Source organism: Emydura macquarii, unplaced genomic scaffold (assembly GCF_026122565.2).
Source record: "Emydura macquarii macquarii isolate MOO-44397 ecotype Brisbane River unplaced genomic scaffold, CSIRO-AGI_Emac_v2 contig_1644, whole genome shotgun sequence".
Taxonomy (NCBI): Eukaryota; Metazoa; Chordata; order Testudines; family Chelidae; genus Emydura; species Emydura macquarii.
Window position 1 is genome coordinate 28,016,308 of NW_027131781.1, and position 20,061 is coordinate 28,036,368.

Sequence of the window (20,061 nt, forward strand, 5' to 3'; positions counted from 1 at the left end):
ACAGCATGGACAGGAACGAGGCAGCTGTTCCATTTTTCTTTTAGCCTCAACATTTAATAGGTGGCCCCAGCTTTATTTACTGCACCCTCTGCGAGCCCGGCACTGAATATATGGAAGGATTAGTGGCTTCGTGGGCCATTCTCTGGTGCTCATCTCCATAGTGACAGCCTCACAAACATGAATAAATGTATCTTCACTGTCCTCCTGTGAGATAACAGAGTATGAGTTTACATATGAGGAACAGAAGTACAGAGGGGTTAAGGCAAAATTGTCAGAAGTGTCCCCTAATTTGGGGCTCCCAAACAGAGACACCTAAGGACTGCATTTTCCAAGGTCTTAGCATTTTTGTTGCACTTTATAGGTTTAAAGAGCCGCTCCAATTGACTTCAGTTGCAGTTGTGAGTGCCCAGCACTTCTCCAAATCAAATGGCCAGCGTCTCAAATTGAGCACCCAGAAAATGAGGAACTGAGAATGAATATCTGCCAGTGAAAGCTGTGGTTTAAATGAGTTCCTGGCATCGCTCAGGAACTCCGTGGCAGAGCTGGCAACAGACCCCAGTTCTTCTGGGTAACAGTTATACCTTAGCTACATTCACTACTTCTGCAAGAAACGAGGCAGGCAGCTTACAATCAACAGCCTCCTTCTCTACACAACCCTAATTCATCCCCAGAGCAGCTCCAGCCTGCACTGAATGAGGCAAAGTTCCTGTTGAAAAAATAGTTTGTGATCATATCATTAGAAACTGTATCATCATGCATGCACACAAGGAGGCTGAGTTCATAGATTCCAAGGCCAGAAGGGACCATTGTGATATTCTAGTCTGACCCCCTGCACAGCACAGGCTTATAGGACTTCCCCCAAATAATCCCTAGAGCAGATCATTTTAGAAAAACATCTTCTGAATGCTTCTCTTTGCAATAATGCTTTTAAAATTTATTTTTAAATGTAATGTCCTAGATTTTATTAAAAAAGAAAAAAGGCAAAAGCAAATTCTGTTATGTCCAACTGTAACAACCACAACCCCCATGTGTTATCAGCAGGATTGGATCCCGAAACTTTCAACATTGCAGTACAAAGCTGTATGACTTGAGCTAAAGGGCACCTCTATCAGCAAGCAACAGAAAGCTTTTATACTATGTGAACTAGCCACCAGTGAAGGAAGCATAACACACCAAAACAGTGGGTTAAATATGCTTGATTATCCCCTTTGGCCTGACTGTATAGCCATGCACAAAAATGCGACTAGAATTTGAGGTTACCATATTAGAAAACAGGTTCTGTTCCCAGCTTATGTAATTTCTCAATGGCATAGGAGGCCTTGCTTCATGCTAAGGGCATGGAGTGAGTAACATCAACCTGTAGAAGAACTATGATCTCTTGATCTCCGGCTTCCCAGCCCAGTGCACCTTCCCCTGGGCCAAAGGGTGTTTTGATGGGAGAAAGTCCTGTTTCAAACCACAGAGGAGCTAGAGCGCTTTAAAAAAAACAATCCCCCCCCAAACCAACAAAAAGCAACCAACAGTGGGAACAATTTGTATAAAGGAAAGAGTACAGCACGCTTAACATAGGGATCATAGCCACTCGCCCTGCAATAATACTGATCACTGTAACTGCTCTCTGGTTTGTTGCCCATGCTGGCTACCTGCTTGGCCTGTACGCTGGTGAAGATGGCTTTGGAGAGCATCCCAGGTTGCAACTTACCATACACTCCTTTCCCCAAGAGCTGCAGGAACTGATTGACGGCTATCAGCATCTCAGCCTTGTTCAGGTCCAAGAGGGAGACCACCTGGAATCCCAGTCGCTTTAGGAGAAGGCTGAGTTCAAACACATCAGTGACGGGCGCCATCAAGTTCGGATGATTCCAGTAATGGTTGTTGCCCACCAAAAGCGCGACCTTGTCTGTTGCTGGCAGAAATATCAAGCGACAAGCAAAGCTGTGAGTGACTAAGCAAGGAGTAAAGGCCTCGATTGATCTACCAGTATCCAAAAGCTCCTGGAATGGGTTCTGCTGGTTACTCAAGATTATATATAGACTGTAGAATCTGCATTGCACATGGTGCCTCGGCCAGAAATGTCAGCTCTTGCCTATGATACGAGGGTGAATTCTAGAAAGGCACCGATATCAATAATCTTGATTTAACTTTCACTGTTACAGGTGCGTGGCACCATGAATGCTGGATGTGCGCTGCACCACAGCTGTTATTACCTTGATGAGGCTGTTGTGTGTGCAGGTGAAAACGGACATTCACACAGTAGAAATGCTGACCCTCTCCTATGTGTATCTTCTATAGCTGCCAGGCAGAGCAGGCTCCCTGGAAGGCAGCTGGGCTGGATGGCTTGTGCTCTTGTTTTCCAGCTAACCTTCCCATTTCAGCTGCTCACCACTTTCCTGTGTGCTCTCCTGCTGGGCAGGAATTCCCTACGCTAGCTCTCTGTCTCTACAAGGTGAATTTTGGCTTTTGGGAAAGTCTGAGCTATGACATTTCAGCCAATGTGCTGCTCTGGGAATGAGTAGTTTTGTGCTGGCTTAATTCTAATAACAAAGCTAACAACCCCAAGCAGGAAAGACTCCTCGAAGCTGTTCGGTCAGGAAGCAGTCCAGGAAGGGGGGCAGAGAAGACAGGTCTGATTGCTCACTGGAGACGCATTCTCCCATTACGTAAGGAGGGTAGGATTTGATAGGATGAACTCTCCGCATGGCCCAGAATTCCCATCCCTGCATGACAGCACATAGGGCTGGAATAAGGTCAGGAGAGCCACAGAAAAGCAAGGGCATAAAGGCCACAGACTGGGCTCTACAGTGGAAAGGTTCTTGCACCCTGCCCCATGAACCTATCCCAGAGCCTGACCCAGCTAGTTTGGCTGGCCACTGTGCTCTGGATTTGCCCCACAGGGGCATTAAAACCAGTTATTAACCTGTTCTGTAATTGTCATTCTTTGAGATTTGTTGCACATGTCCATTCCACTTCAGGTGTGTGTGTGCCCAGTGTACCAGAATCAGAGATTTTTCTCTTCGCAGGACCCATTAGGGCAGTGCATGTGCCCTCAACCACCTCACACTGCTGCACCATGGTTCACAGGGTGGAGCCGCCCTGGACCTTCCTCAGTTCCTTCTTACCAGTCAGACTCTGATAGAAAGGGGAAGGAGGGTGGGTCGTGGAATGGACATAGACACATCTTGAAAAACAACAGTTACGGAACAAGCTAATAACCATTTTTTTCTTCTTTGAGTGATTGCACCTGTCCATTCCACTTCAGGTGACTCACACACAGTTCCATCTGGAGGTGGGCTTCAGAGTCTACCTGAACAATGACTGAAGATATGCACATCTTGGCATCATTTCTGGAATGCTGAGATACAACGTGATGAGTGATGAAGATATATACCGATGACCAAGGGCTATAGGTACTTGGTCGAAAAAAGCTGCGGAAGCTGCTTGAGATTTTGTAGAGCGTGCTGCCACAAAGTGTGGAGAGGATACCTTGGCAATGTCATAGCACAGACATATGCAGGACGAAATCCTCTGCATCGAGCCTTTCTTCCTGCCACTATAACACAAACAGCTGGGATGAGGATCTAAAGACCTAGTTCTGGCCAAGTAAAAGACTAACACCCTTCTAACATCAAAGTCATGGAGCCTCTCCTCATCCTTATGAGAACAGGGATCAGAAAGGATGTCAGTAAGCACATGGCTTGAGGGAGGTGGAATTTTGATACTACTTAGTCAGGAAATTCAAGTGTGGACACAAGTATAACTTGTCTTTATAAAAAACTGTGTACGGCGGGTCAGTTACCAACACTCGAAACTCCACCACCTTTCTCGCAGAGGTAATAGCTACCAAAAATGCTGCTTTCATAGAACGATCCAGTAAGGAGGATATAGCTGTTGGTTCAAAGGATGAACCCATCAACCTCGTTAGCACCCAGTTTAGGTCCCAGGGAGGAGTGGGATCCCTGACATGCGGATATAACCTGTCCAAACCCTATAAGAATCTGATTGACCTAGTATTAGAAAATACTGGGTGGTCTGCAGTTGGTGGGTGGAAAGAGGAGCTCGCCGCCAGGTGAACTCCAGATGGAACTAGTCGATAGGTCTTGTTGTGTCAGGTGGAACAAATAGCCCAAACCATGTTAGCTAGAGGCCAGGACTGGAAAAACTCCCCTCTGCTTTGACCATACGGAGGCTCGTTTCTACTTGAACAGGTGAGTGTACTTCTGTACCTCGTGTACCTCAGTTCAAGTAGGGCCATGAATATGGCACAGGACCAAGGATCCATGTCTCTGGGCCATATCGGGAACAGAATTCCCACAATGAAGGCAAAGGGGATTGTCGTCTATCCCAGGAGTGAGGGACATACGGGCCCATCCCGGACTCCAAGGAGGACCCTGAGTCACCTGACCACGGAGGTGCCGTGCTCCCCACAATACCGATAGCTGATCTTGTCTCTGAGGTAAGTCCATTGGCGTGGCCTCAGGATCTACCAGTTCTTGCTGGCTTGTCTCCTGGACAATCAGCGAGGCCAGCAGCAAAAGGCAGAGTAGTTCCCATGCTGCTGCGTAGGCCTCCGGTGTCATTGGTACCAAGAGAGTTTTCTGGTGCTGTCACTGAAGGAATCAGCACTGCAGAGGGGGTCAGTCTCAACGGCCTGGCTACTGGTGCTGGAGTTGATAACTCTTGAGGAGAAGAGGCCGGTACCAGGGAACATCTCTTCCAGAGGAAGCTCTACCTTGCCCTCCTGATTGCTTACTGATGGATAGCACTGGAGACCTCAGTCCTCCTGCGGAGTCAAGTCTTGGCTCCTTCAGTGAATGTTTGTGCTTCTTTCTCAGCACCAGAGAATGAGATTGGTGCCAACTTTGAGAGTCAAGTCAAGAGGGAATCCTCACCGATGCTGATGTACTCAGTGCCTACCTTGAGTGGGAAGGTTCAGAACGTGGGCACAAGGTCCGACGTGTGGATGTAATGCAGTCTCACCTCCCGTCCATGTTTGTTCAGGGTTGGAAGTCCCTGCAAATCTGGCAATGATCTTGAGTGTGACCCTTACTGAGGCACTTCAGGCATGTGGAATGAGGGTCACTCACCAGCCTAGATTTCTTGCAGCCGGGACAAGGCTTGACACTTGGAGACTAAGACACACCTTGGCACCAGACATCAGTACGCTGCGAGAAAGGGGGGGACCCATGCTCCAAGAAAAAATAACTCAGAAAACCTACACTACTCTAACACCAATGAATACCACGAACTTTATAAAGGGAGACACCTGCAGTAGCAAACCCACGCACTCCGACTACTGATCATGGGCGGCGAGAAGGAACTCAAAGGGGTCGGAGGCGGCTCCACCCTTATACCATTGTGCAGCAGCAGCAGATCACTCAGGGCGCATGTGTGTTGCTAAGAGAAAAATCTCTGACCTTGGTGAACTGGATGCACGCACACCAGAAGTGGAATGGACATTTACAGTCACTCAAAGAAGAACGGATGTTTCCTCCTTTACCTGCTAGACTGTGGTGTGAGATGGTACATGCTGGCTACAGGGGAGGTCTATTCATACAGCTGTATTTGATAAATGTGCGAAGGAGCTGTTAGGGCAGAGGACAGGCGCTTGGTCCTTCTGGAATGAGCGTTTCAATCAAAGTAAGTCACAGATTCATTGTGCTTTGGACACTGGTTTGTTTTCACAGGAAGAGACGAACACAGCACTCACCAAAAAATGTATCTGCCAGACACGTACCTGCAAAGAGACAGGGAGGAAATCAACCCCAAGCACACACCCCGGATCCCAAGGGCTAACTCCGGTCCCTCATCTGAAACCAACAGTCCCTGATGAAACAGGCCCCACCGATATAATGCTGGATGTAACCGCTCAGCACTGTGCTCTGACATAGCACAGCTGAGTGAGAAGTCCAAGGCCAGGATGGGGGTGTTGAGCTTTCACGTTACACACGGGGCTATGGCAGCCTTAATTACTGTACCAAATAAAGCACTGGATTGTGGATTGCAGTGAGTTCCTGGCAGGGCGACAACATGGCAGGGGCTTACGTGTGAGACCCCTACTTGTGCCCCTGTATGGGCTAGCTGGATTGGAGATCAGGATGCGCGGTGATGCCTGCTACTCCCCAACGAGGGGGTGGCAGGGCGGGGCCCAGCTTTACCCCCTAATACACCCACCAGTGTAGCTCTGACATGACTACCCCTAGCCCAAGAGGGAAGCAGGAAGAGTTGTGCTTTTAGGAGCAGAATTCCTTCCCTGCACTGCTCCAGGGAAACCAGCGTAGCCCTAAAGATATTGGCCTAGATTCTCTAAAGTAACTGGGGATTTGGGGTACTCAGTGGAGACCCGTTAAAGGGGCTCGGCTCTCAGAAAGGACTGAGGACCCACTCCTTGAAAATCAGACACCGCCTCTCCCCCCAAACTAAGGTGTCTGAGGCACAGTGAGGAGGGGATAGTGGGTGTCTAATGGCTGGGGTGGGAGATCAGCATGAAAGCCGAATCCCCCCGCCAAGAGAAAGGCCAGGGACGGATGGACGAGGAAGGCAGAGAATCAGGATCAGACTCCAAGAGGGCGGGTGGAAGGGAGGAGTCCAGAGTTGGTGGCAGCAGAGTGGAGTTTGGTGGAATGAAGGTCAGAGGAGGGGCATGCGTGGGCTGAGGGTGGAGGGTTGGAAATGGCAAAGGAGCAGGCAGCGGGATGAAGGGGAGGAGCCTAATGTCATCAGCCTGTCTCGTCTCGTTCCTGATGTAGATTTTTAGCGCTTCTCCAAATTCAGGGCGTTCTCCTAGGAATTGACCCTGCCCCTGGGCTGCTACGCTCAGCCTGCATAGCCATCTGCTCCCCAACGTTCAACTAAGCCAAAGGCAAAGGAAAAGAAAAAAAAACCAAAATCTCCAACATCAGCCTCCAGACTGAATCGTTCAGGCCAGGAGTTCTCACCCTTTTCAGGCTGGCAACCCCTTATTCAAAGTCAAAAATCGGCATGGCCTTCTCACGTTTATTACAAAAGTCAGAGTAAAAAGGATGCTGGTGCTAACGAGGATAAGCCTGGATAACTGATTTGTGTGTGTATTTTGAAAGGCTGACAGAGCGCACTTGACCGTGCAGGGGAAGGGGATGCAGGGAGCGAGAGTGTGAGATTTTCTTTGCTTTATATTGTAGTAGTGTTCAGTGTCTAGTGACCCTCTTAACGGCCTTTAGTGGCCTACCAGGGGTGTGATCCATTGGCTGAAAAATACCGGCTTAGCTGTTTGGTGATGCATCAAACTTGCCATGTGTTTTAGAATGATTATCTGAACCCAGAAGGATAGCATGCCTTACTCGCTGACACAGGTGCACCAGAGAGGCCTCTAATCCTCTCATCCTCATGATTTTATTGCGAGTCTTGTGATATTTGGTGTTTTTCTTAAAGCCCCAGCTCCTGGAGTAATGGGATTAACTGAGAATCTCAGCTTTCATTTAAAAAAGTAAGTTTCTAGCCATTGTGGAAAGGCAGAAAAGCTTGAAAACGTGGCCTCGAGGATCAGAAAGCAGAAGGTAAATAAAAAGACCTCACAGTGACTGAATGCACCCCTGTATTCACACCCTACACACTATTGTAATAACCTCCGTATAAACAGCATGAAAGCCTCCTTCCTCCACCAGATTCCACGTCTCTTTACACTCAGTTAAAAAAAATCTTTCCCTAGCAATCACACTCAGGAACATGCTTTTCAAAGGGTGACTGAACTATAAAAATGAGGGGCAAAACCTCCCCATGTTCTCTCTCCTTGTCCATCTCTTTCACCGAAGATGACAAAAGAAAACAGCCATTGGACCTTGGGGTAGTAGGCCTGAGAATTTGGTCAGCAGTGTTACTGGAACATGTGGGAAGAGACTTCACCTTGAACTAAGTTGTTTTCTTTTGTCCTCTTAGGTGAAAGATAGATGGACAGGGAGAGAGAACTTAGGGAGTTTTTGCCCCTCACTTTTATAGTTCAGTCATGCTCTGACAGTGGCACAGGCTCTCTGGACGGCTCTTACAACTGCCTGACTCCGGCTTCCAGCCAGGCCAGGGGGCAGCGCCTTGGGGGGGAAGAGGAGGAGCAGGGGCAGGGCCAAGGAGAGGGACTAGGCCTTGTGCCAGAGGGGCAGGAGGGCAAGGCCCACCTCAGCCCCCCCACCGGGAAGAGGCTAGTGCCGCTGGCAGGGGCTGCACTTCGCAATAGGAGAGCTGATCACCTTATCAGCAGACCCTGCCGGCCCCACTCCATGCCTGCCTGAGGCTTGCAATTTGGGGGGACAATGCAGCCCCCGAACTACACCCATGTTAAAAAGTGGGCAGGCATGGCCCACTCACTTTCAAAAGTAGGGGGCCCCTAGCCCCTCTGTCCCCCCTCCTCTCGGTTCTGGCACCCCTGCCTTTGCTCCACCTCCATACAAACCCAATACTTCTCATCCAAGAATATTCTGGGTAAGAGCTATAAAATCCACATCTCAGTAGACCAAGAATGTCAGAGTGACACTCTTGCAGCACCTTATAATGCAACAGCTTTTCTATGACACTGCTAGGGTTTCCTTAGAGACCATTTTAAAAAAAAATGTGAGACTGACAGAAAACACATGGCCAAGCTCTTAGCGTTCAGCTGTGCTCCTGCCCTGAACTCTCTGGCTAAAGTAGATCTGCTGGGCTAGTGGATGAACTGCTTAGACCCAACTCAGTTCTCTGCTTGATTCAACAAAGTAATTGCTTCTCAATGTAATTACTAAGGAATTTCACATGATTGCTGTATGTAACTCCCAGTCTTGCAGGATACCTTAAAGTACAGGACAGCTCTTGGTGCTTCAATCTTTTTTTTCTTACTGGAATAAGTGGCATCCTCTTTGTCTGAGTGGCAGCACAGATGTGTGGGAAGAATGTTATTTTCCCCCTTATAATTATAGATTCCACTTCCCGGGCTAAATTTAAAACACCCCCTTCTCGTGGAATTCCAGGAATGCTATTATCGCTGCTTGGAGAGGCTTGTCAGCGGGGGCTGGTAGACAGCTACTTACTTCCTCAGTTAAAATGAGCTGGCGCAGCTCCACTAAGGCCACTGTTCAAGTCAAGGTATTTACTGGGCCTAAGAGACCATTCTGCAGACTGTCTCTGTGACAGCCGTTGCCAGGACACCTCCGAATTCTCTGCGACCCACGAGACATCGAGTTGCCACAGCTACAAAGAGCATTCTCACTTCAGCAAGAGTTGCCTTGCTATCACTCCAAACCCTACCTCATCCGCCCGGGACCCCAGGAGCAGGTGGGCATCACCCCCATTTCTCAGATTAGGAAACTGAGACAAGGAAGGTAAAAGCCAAAGTTTTGACAGTGGCCACTGACTTCTGGGATGCCTCAGTTTTCAGGCATGTCTAAAGAGTCTAAAATTGGGCTCCCAGAATTAGTGGCCCCTTTTGCTAACGTTGGCCGACATGGCTCACCCAAGGCCAGGGAGGGAGTCAGAGCCCACGCAGTGGATCACCCAACCCCATGGTGCTCAGTCCTGCACTTACACTCACAGGCCACGTCGATGCTGGCCCAAGATAACACTGTGGCACTGAGCTCCTTGCTCATGGCCCCTCCAGGTCACCGCACTGCAACCCAGTCTTCTCCTTCTATTATGTTTCAAACTAAACATCAATTTGTAATACAGCAGGATGTTAATTAGCTCTGCTCACCTATGTGAATCTCCACGGGATTAGTCCAGTGTTCTCCTTGGCCATTGGCTGCACAGCAAAGGTATGTGCCAGAGTCGCTGAGCTTTGCAGAGTTGATCTGAAGAGATTGAAAGTAACGTCAAATCATTTTCACCTGGGAGGTTTGTGTTCCCAGATTACAGCTGCCAAGTACCCACTGCCCAGAAGCCCGAAGGCTCTCACTATTATTGATCAGGCCTCATTGCGTATGCACATGAATGTGTCACAAAGAGTTTACAGTCTAAATACACAAGAGAGACAGGCCTGGGCATAGTTTGAGGGTGGTGGAAAGGGGGCATTACAGGCAGGCGCAGAATTTGCCCACCCACGTGCGACCCTCTTGGCCTAACTGGAGCTGTCTCGCCCCATCCAAATATAGAAGTCAAACTATACCTATGGAGACAAGGGAGTGTCACAGAGATTCTTGACAGGGAGTCTATGGCAGAACCAGGGAGCGAACGCAGATCTCCTGGGTCCCATGCTAACAACTCAAACACAAGCCTGTCCTGCCTCACTAAGACCCATGATCACAGCCACATTCTGCCGTGGGGAGATATGTTTGGGAAGCTGGTGCAGCTTGTCAGAACCAAGGGCCTGACTCCAGGGTCATGCCTTTTTTTTTTTTTTTCTTAATTGTAGGAGACTATTCATGCATGTCTGCTAGCTTTAATGGATTCCTGCTCAGACTAGAAGGACAATGAGGTGCGTTAATAGCCTGATTTAAACCTGTACTACATGGAATGGACAGAATATGCAGGAGATCAACCTCCTTGGCAGAGGTGCTGGAACCCACAGCTCCTGGCTGCTCAGCACCCCCCAAAACCAGGCCCAAAGTGTCTCTTAAGTTGGGCACCCAATAACTGAGTCACCTAAAATGGTGACCACTTCTGCTCATCTGTTTAGAGAGCCTGGTTAGCAAAGGGTTAAAGAAGGCATCCAGGGTGGAGGGAGGGGCTACCCTGGTGTCCCACCCTGTGATGGGGTATTCACCCCACACTTGCCCTGAAGGGATAAATGTAGGCTAAGAAGGAGGACAATTAACCAGACAGGCCACAGCTGAGGGGAATCAGGTGGCTTAAGCCCTGGCCTGATTGAATAATGAGGGAGCCCAGCTGAGGAGGAAGGAGCTGGGCTGGGTGTATAATAGAAGTTGTATAACCAGGAAGCTGGTGGGGAGGAGGAGCATGCAGTCACTCCCTGGGAGCAGGGAGGTGTGTTGTGACACAGCCTAAGTCGCTTATAGGTACTCCCAGGGAGGAGGGAGTTGTGGGGCTGGCAAACCCAGAGAAGCGGGGAGCCAGAAGATAGGAAAGGGCTCAAGGAAAGGCAGGAAGGTCCAGAATGGAACAGACCTTGTCTGCTGATAAGAGGGTTCCTGAGCTGGAACCCAGAGTAGAGGGCGGGTCCGGGTTCCCCTACCAGCCACTGGGGAAATGGCACCACCTGGGCAGTGAATGGGAAGACAGCCTGAGCCCGTTCGTTGATGCCTGGGAAAGGGCGGACCCGTGAGTTGGCCGGTGGGCTAAGCCAGGAACACAGAGCATCTTGTCGTGCTGAGAGCCAGGCAGGGCAGGCAGCAAAAGGCGGAACAGAGGCATTGGACCTGGAATCAGCTAATCCCCAGAGCGCCCAGGAGGAGGCACACTAGCAGTGAGCAGGAGACCCTCTGATATGCCCCCAGCACAGCGCCCCCACACTCAGATTCGCCAGGTATAGGAGCAGTTCGGGGGCAAGTTAGCTCCAACGTGTCCTCCTGTTTAATGTGACCGTTTCTATCACTCCCCTGGGAGGGCTGCGCTTAGCGTTATCACCTCTGTGTCTGGCAGAACTCTTTGTTCGTTTCTAGGATTCTCCCTGACTCAGACTCAGACTCTGCAAAGTCACAGCCATCCAAGGGATAGAGGAGGTGCCTGGGCTGTGCCCACTCCACCCCAAAGACCTACATACTGGGAAGAGCTTGCACCCTGCTTTGCAGGGAAACAGGACTCAATTCAAGATGGTTCCTCTAACGCCAAAGAGGCAGGGAGTGGTGACATTCCACGTAATTTTGCTTGATGGCATAAATTAAATCCCTAAAAACTATGAGAGATATCCCAGCTACCACGTGAGACGTGTCCCACATGGCTGCAGATAACCAGAGGCACCTAGGGCTCCAGTAACCAAGGTGATAACATACTTGTATATCAGTCATTCACAGGTCTGTCATGGCTATTCCAAACCAGCAGGTGATGAAATTCCAAGAACCACTCCTGCTTTCTTGTGGCTGACAGGGCCAGGGGCTGTTCTCTTATGCTCACAACCCAGCCATAAACACCCTCTTCCCCTCCCTGCACCACCACAAGGAAACAAAGCTTATGAACCACCGAAAGACAACATTACCAAGAGTTTCTTCTTCTTCTGATGCTTCATGGGGGTCCCGTTGTGGTACCACTGGTAGTGTGGGGCTGGCACCCCCAGAGCAGCACACTGCAGCTGTAGTGGTTTGCCCACCTTCACCTCTAGGGCAGTGGGACTGACAACTATGAGTGGCTCTCCTTGCCACAACTCAGGGAGCAGGCCTGGCAAGCAACATTACAAGTGAATTAGAGTAGTTCTTTGCCACACAGTGGTGAATGAGGATAATGGCTCCCCAAAGCAGGGGTCTGCACTAAAACCCAGAAGCACAAACTCTCCCCATGTGTTTTGCTTCCCTTCTAAGGCGTGTCTTGCCTCTCAAATACTCTAGCTACCCCAAAGCAAGCCCTCCCCATCCACCATGCAGTTTCTGGAATTACACCTTCTACCCCACCCTGACTCTCCAGGACAACCCATGACACAGTCTGCAACACCCACCCCCTCACCTTCCATCAAGATGAGCATACCACCACCCTCAATGGTGCCCCGGTCCCTGACTCCTACTCATCTTCCACACAACATGTGAAAGCATCTGTGCCTTGGGTTCAGAGATTCCAAGGGACCCCTGTGGTCATCTTGTCTGACCCCCTGTACAGCATAGGCCAGAGACCTGCCCGAGCAAATCTCTCAGAAAAACATCCAGCCTTGACAGAAAAATTGGCAGTGACTGAGAATTCACCACGACCCTTGATAAATTGTTTCAATGGTTAATAACTCTCAGTTAAAAATGTACCCCTTATTTTCAGCATGAATTTGTCTAGCTTCAACTTCCAGCTATTGGATGGTGTTAGACCTTTCTCTGCTACATGGAAGAGCCTCTTAGTAAATATCTGTTCCCCATGTAGATACTTGGACTGTAATCAAGTCACCTCTTAGCCTTCTCTTTGTTAAACTAAATAGATCGAGCTCCTTCAGTCTACCACTATAAGGCAGGTTTTCAAATCATGTAATCGTTCTCATGGCTCTTCTCTGAACCCTCTCCAATTTATCAGTGTCCTCCTTGAATTGTGAGCACTAAAACTGGACACAATATTCCAGCAGTGGTTGAAAAAACAACCTCTCTACGCCTTCTTGAGATTCCCGTTTATGCATCTCAGGATCACATTAGCTCTTTTGGCCACAGTGTCACACTAGGAGCTCATGTTCAACTGATTATTCATTATTATGTTCAATAGCATAGGGCCAAGAACCAATCCCTGCAGGACCCCACTTGAAATACACCCATTCAATGATGATTCCCCGTTTACAGTTCCATTTTGAGAACTATCAATTGGCCAGTTTTTAATCCACGTAATGTGTGCCAATGTTCATTTTATATTCTAGTTTTTTAATCAAAATGTCAAGTAGTACCAAGTCAAATGCCACACAGAAATCTATTATGTCAACATTATTTATTACCTTTAACAACCAAACTCTTAATCAGAAAAAAGACATCAAGTTAATTTGACAGGATCTATTTTCCATAAACGCATGTTGATTTGCATTAATTACATTACCCTCCTTTAATTCTTTATTAATCAAGTCCCATATCAGCTACTCCGTTAACTTGCCTGGGGTTGCTATCAGGCTGCTAGGCCTGTAAATACCCAGGTCATCCCTTTTACCCTTTTTTTAAAATGGACACACCATTAGCTTTCTTCCAGTCTTCTGGAATTTCCCCAGTGCTCCAGGACAATGAAAATCAACATTAAAGGTCCAGCCAGCTCCTCAGCCAGATCTTTTAAAACTCTTGGATACAAGTTCTCTGGATGTGCTAATTTAAAAATGTTTAACTTTAGTAGCTGCTGACTAACATCCTCCTGAGATACTAGCGGAATGGGAAGAGTGTTCTCATCACCATAGGATGAGACTGCATCATCTGTTTTTTCCACAAATACAGAACAGAAATATGTATTAAACACTTCTACCTTTTCAGTATTATTACTGATAATTCTACCATTTCCATCTAGTACTGGACCAATAACACTGTCAGGATTCTTTTTGTTCCTAATATATTTTAAAACCTCTCCTTAATTCTGATGGCCATAGATTTCTCCTGGTGTCCTTTTGCTTCCTTATTGGTTTTCCATAATGCGTAACTTCTGATTTATATTCATTATTATCAACTTCCTCTTTTTTCCATTTGTTATATATTAACTTATTACTGTTTACAGTTGCCTTCACTTCCCTTCTAAACCAGATTGTTTTTTAACCGCTGCCTTCTTCCTCAGTTGTGGGATTATGGCTTTTGGGGGATTTAGTAAGGTTTTCTAAACGATTCCCCCAACTATCATTCACATTTTTCTGATTAAATTCCTCCTCTCAGCTGATTGGCTCGTAATTGTTTTCAACTGTGGGAAACTGGCCCAAGCACCAGGTATACATATTATCATGTGCGCTTTATCTGTTAGTTCAGGGTGTTAATTCTGCTCCATCTCTCATAGCTTTCTATTGTCCAAGTCCCATTGCTGAATACACACACACAGTCCAGTGTAACACTCTCTGTGAGTTCTGGAGTGAGTGGTATAAACAGGAGACATGGGAATCCAGAGCCACACACGCGTAGGATAAGGACATGGATTTAAATAGTTTGGGAGCACAGACACAGTTGTCTGACTTGGGGAGATTGGCAGGGTCACATCACCAAAGCCTGCTTTCCCTTAGCACCGTGTGTTGATGGCCTTGCAGGCTGCCATTCAGGATACACTCTGGAGGTGTCTGTGTTCTAAGGGAAGGTGAGCTCCCACTAGAGGGACACGGGCTGTGTACGTGGGGGAAGGAAGATTAGGAAGAAGAGCTTGTACCTTTGGCAATATGCTGATGGACCTCTACTCTCACCCAGTTAGAGAAGGCGACGTTTCTGGACAGGTCATGGATTCGGCAGACGTACAGTTGGGTTTCCCTTGCAATGATGAGCAAATCTGGCTCTGTGGCCCCAGCAATCTGGCAGCAAGCAGACTGAAAAGAGAAGGCAACCAGTGGACATGGCAGGAAGCCCTTTCTCTTCACCAGTATGTTTGTAACCCAAAGGCACCAGCAGGAAGTTGGAGAGATACGTTACAATGGAGACTTGGCAGAATCTCCCTGCTCTCTGTTTTCCCAGTGCCTGCAGTCACTCATTCCTCCTCAACCCTTCCCTTCACCACAGCCTGCCAGCCTCTCCCTTGCTCTCAGTTTGCTCCTTCAACCACACCGGCCTGTCTTGCACTGCTGACTCCATGGTCTCTGGTTCCAATTCCTCCCAATCTGTCAGACTCCTTTCCTCCCCACCCCCCAGGCTTTCACTTCCCAAGAGAAAAGCCAGCACCTGGGGATTTCCCTCTCCTAGCAAATCCATTGTTTTTCCTCCTGGTCTGCTGCCTTCCTTGCTAAACAAATCGATTTCTCATTGAACTGCACCTCCCACCATCAGCAGCATTTCTTCTCCCTTCAGCTTCACCTCAGACTCTCTGCCCCTCTGTTCTCTGCCAGCTTCCCCACAGACAGTGATAGCACTATCCAGCATGGGCAATCAGCAAGATGCCCCTCAGCTGCCCTGCCACATGCCAGTCTAACTGGCAGGTGCTGCTCCTACCAACTTCCTTTAGCCCCTGCACATGGCCCCTGGATCCAGCCCACTCCCCACTCTGGGCCGCTCACTCTTTCAGACAGGGCAGTTTTGCACTCACAGGGCTAAGGAGGGATCTCTCTGCATGTGGCACCGCAGGGGGGGTGGGGAGTCTGCAGTCACAGATATGCTTTCCTGTAGCCTTACCTGGCGCTGGTAGAACCACTGGTACTGCAGGGAGGTGCAGGCTGCAGCCCTACATCGCAGCGTGAGCGAGTAACCGACGGGCACGGAGGAAGAGGTAGGCTGCTCAGTGATCACAATCGCTAGAGAGAAGCAGATGTAGAGTGATAATGGCAGCCCAGGGAACAGAGAGAGGAGCAGCAAAGGGGCCTGGCGCTCAGGGCCCTTAAATATGCAACTTTGGTTGGGTGGACGGATGTCCCAGCATGACGCAGGGCACTCTTTTGCCAGGCCGTCTCTGTAGAGCTGGATTGCACCCTGACTCTGCATGGGTGCAAGGGATGGCAGGGCCGGGTGGTGCCTGGAGCCCTCGCTCGCCTTGTGCCCCACGCTTAGTCATGGCACTAATTGGAGTCCTTGAGCGTGAGACACCACAAACTCGCGGGTGAGAAGCTAAATCAATGGGGGCAGGCTGGAGCCCTGGGCTCATCCCTCTCTGTGCCATGTCCCTCGGCTGGCTAGACACCTGATGCTGCACCGTCTGAAGGGTATGCCTGCCATGTGCTGAGAAACTATGGAAACAGCTGTGCCCATCTGCTCCAGCTGATGCGCCTCACCCGTAAAACTGATGGGCACCCATCCGCAGCGTCTGGGGTCTGGCACGCGGCTATCAACACTTTTTACAGTGTTTAAACATATGGGCCACAGCGCCCCAGAGCTGTTTGATTTGTACAGTGATATTCTGAGCAGGAGGATGAGCTGCACTGCGCAGTTGGTGTCACTAAAAGAGAGGGCCGGCAGAAATGCTCCATTACACCTGCTAATCAGCTCAGCATCCTACAACAGCTGTTATGGAAGCACCAATCGTGACTCCATAGATAAGGGTTGGCTAAGTTTTGGGAGAAAAATAACAGCATCGTCAAACCCCAAGCATTCAAAAATCACAAGTCAGGCCCCAGAAAATCTGAGATTATTTTAAATATCATCCGATTGCAACAACAATGCATTCAGCATTCTTTTACTTTGCTTTCTGGCGTTGGAGCATCCGGGCTCACGTTTTCCAGCTTTTCTCTGCAAACCAGGGGGATAGGAACTTGCTTTTTTATTTTAAATGGAAGCTGAGATTCTCCCACAATCACATGCTTCCAGCAGCTGGGGCTTTAAGAAAAGCACCAAATATTGTGACCCACAGTTGTGTGTCACACTGGCAGCACTGCAAGACAGATGTGTGTTTAAATGCATCTATTAATCTTGTGGGAGGGCAGAAGAGAGAAATAATGGCTACTGTGGGTCACAGTGAAGGGAGCACCGTCCCTTGAACACGGCCCAGGGGTTGCTCACCTTTTGGCATTGCTTAATCAGCAGCTTGTTCTTCCACTGACATAGGCAGGGGGCTGGTGTCAGCAATCAAGCTTCTCACTCCGTGGCCACTCCCCCCTCCAGGAAGTTGTAGCTCCCTGGAAAGAGGCAAAGGGTCCTTGTGAGAAAGGAAATTGCTGGCCCGTGGGACAGCACATCAAAGCAGAGAGGCAGCTGGCAGTTGCCCTGTCCAACCACCCCAACATGCTGCAGCAGCAACAGGGGCACCAAAGGATCAATCTATGTGCAGGCTACTAAGGGCCCTGTGCACAGTTGGCCGATGGTCCCTTTAGGCTGGGTAACAAAAGCAGACACATGCTCCCTCTCCCCTCACCCATGGGCAGGAGAAGGTAGAGCAGTGACAGGTGAGGGGCACTGGAGGATATAAGCGCCCTTAGCTTTCCTGGTAGAGGAGTGTGCTGTGCTGGGCCGATGGGTCAATGGGCGTGAATCTGAAATTTGCCAGGGTGAGAAATGTGGGGAACTGAGAAATGGGGGGTGAGAGCAGCTCCCCAGAACTGTGCCAGGCTAGGAGGTGGAGGGGGCACCATAGCTGTGCAGAGGGACTGGGGCCTGTGCTATCACAGGGGGGTGGGGAGGCCGCCTGGTGATGTCTGCCAAGGGGAGTATGGGGGCAGATGCTAATGGAGGGGGTGGTTCTGGAGCTGGAGCAGAACAACAAGGGAATCAATAAAAGAAGTGGGCTGGGTAGTCAGGTCTTCCTTCCCCTCGCTCCCCCCCAGTAGCCTTCTTTCTCTCCCCATTTCCCTCTCCACAATCTCTGCCCTGCCCCCTGCCCCAGCCCGTTGCCTTTCACAGACTTCAACAGCACAAACCCCGGAGGACTCCCTGCCTGCCCCCCTCCTCCACCCTGCAACAGAGGGTCGGCAGCCCAGCTGAGGGGGATGGGGGCTGCCAAGGAGCCAGATGCAGCTCCCCGGTCCTGAGTCTCTTTTGCCAGCAGCCTGGTCCATGGAGCAGTTTAAAGCAGCCTTGCCATGCTGGCCGTTCAGCCACGTCCGACACACTCTGGTGCCAGGGCGTCTGCTGCTGGCAGATCTCCTGGCTTCCCTCCTCCCCCCGTCCCACCATTGCCATGAAGGCACGGTCTGTGTGGCAGGCTAGGCACTGCTGGGCCCGGGGGATGCCCTGGTTTCAAGGGAAGCTCTCCAGGGAAGAGTGTGGCTCAGTGTGACGGACCAGCAATGTGAGGATAACAGTGGTTGCTGTCGGTAGTGCCACAGAGCCATGCGGCATGTCCCGGGAGCGGAAATTCTCCAAACAGGCTCATATTCACTGACGATTTCTGTGCCTTTTTCAGAACTCACATTGGGCCCACCCAGATACATCCCAGCGGCAGGGATCAATTCTGAGTGCCCAGCTGGTGTCCCTGCCTCTCTGGGCAGACAGCACTACAAGGGGGTGGAGGCCCACGGCACAGAGTCTGGGCCACAGCCTCACATTCACACTTGAATCTCATTAAAACCCAGCCCCGGCTGTGCTCATCGCTGTGTCCACTGGAAGCAAATCCTCTGTCAATGGCATTGTGGCTTTTCAAACATGATCTTTATCAGGAGAACTGTAAGCCTCACTGTCTGATAAGTCTTGACACTGGCATCATCACCGGGTTAAAGTGCTCAGATGCTAGGGTGATGGGCCCACAGTAAGTACCGCCTAGGCAGAGCACCCATGCATGTGAAACAAACAGTGGCCCTGATCCTGAAAATATCAAGGCATGTGAATAGCGTTACACCCCACAACAGTCTTACTGAACTCAAAGGGACTATATTCACGTACATGAAATTACTGATGTGCCTAAGAGTTTGCAGGATTGGGGCCTATGCCTGGGCCTTATTCAAGCTGTTTTCTTGAACCGCTACAAGCCTTTTGCATAGGTTGAGAAAATAAAATCTTTCATTTCCATGGCAGGTCGCATTTGAGTTCTCACTAATCTGTAGGGACATTACTTTACCACCAGCTGTGATTTGCTTTCGACAGTGCCAGGTGGCATGGGTAGCTGATTGTAACGTTGTTTTAGTTTGTTATAAAATCATCAGAATAATATTTAAAACCAGACCTGTAGCTCTCGCCCTGCCTCAGGCCCCTGCACTGGGAGGAGCAGCGCATCTGTGACGCCGGTTAAACCCGATACATGAAAGTATCATTTCTTACATATTAACGCTTTCACATCCCCTTTAACGCTCAGAAGATATCAGCATTCTTCAGCCTCCTGTTAGATGTGCAGCTTCAAAACTTTGGTAGGGGAGCCCAGAGACCCCACTCAGCCCGTTGGCAGAAAGGCAGAGCCTTGTGACCCTCACCAACTCAGAACAAAGCAAACTCCAGCTTTCAGCAGGCTGTTTCCAGGCTGGCAGGGGGAATCACAGAGGCCTCCCTTGTACCTCTTTCTACCTTCACCACGAAGGAAAATAAAAAGAGCTGCAGACATCAGAAAGGACAGTGATTCCCCTGGGGAAAATGGCAGGGAACTTACCAGTTGCTCGGCTTTGTAACCTGCGCAAGAGCCACTTCACAACCTGCTGCTCGAAAAGTTCCTGGCTGTAAAGTGATCCAGCACTTCCTCATTTCTGCAGTGGTTTGGTGAGGAGTCTCACACTAACACAACAGGCTGAGGCACTAGCCAATCCCAAAACAAGTCCAAGCACTGAAAGCGAAACTGGGGAAAAACTTCTCAGAGTGCGAGTCAGTCTCCACCCTCCTGGAGACATGTTAGCCGAGGAGGTTTGTCCCATGCAACCAGATAGTTCTGCATGGGCAAACCAGACCCATCTCCCTGACAAAGGCTTCCCTGGGAGGGGATTTCCCAGTAGCCAGACAGTCTGTTTATGAGTCAGCTGTCAGATTTCCTTCCAGAACTCAGCACTTCTTAAAG

General features: G+C 49.5%; 1 protein-coding gene across 1 annotated transcript in view; it reads right to left on the minus strand.

The window, feature by feature from the left end:
• Nucleotides 1-19,678, minus strand: part of LOC137158379 (mucosa-associated lymphoid tissue lymphoma translocation protein 1-like) — a 45,533-nt gene extending 25,855 nt beyond the window's left edge. The window contains exons 1-8 of the mRNA XM_067556148.1: nucleotides 19,663-19,678; nucleotides 17,151-17,266; nucleotides 15,834-15,952; nucleotides 14,884-15,037; nucleotides 12,086-12,264; nucleotides 9,689-9,785; nucleotides 5,708-5,734; nucleotides 1,703-1,906 (exon numbers count right to left, since the gene is read on the minus strand). Of these exons, the coding sequence (XP_067412249.1) occupies nucleotides 1,703-1,906; nucleotides 5,708-5,734; nucleotides 9,689-9,785; nucleotides 12,086-12,264; nucleotides 14,884-15,037; nucleotides 15,834-15,952; nucleotides 17,151-17,160 (790 nt within the window). The 5' untranslated portion in view covers nucleotides 17,161-17,266; nucleotides 19,663-19,678. The remainder of the gene's footprint in view (nucleotides 1-1,702; nucleotides 1,907-5,707; nucleotides 5,735-9,688; nucleotides 9,786-12,085; nucleotides 12,265-14,883; nucleotides 15,038-15,833; nucleotides 15,953-17,150; nucleotides 17,267-19,662) is intronic.
• Nucleotides 19,679-20,061: the final 383 nt, after the last annotated feature.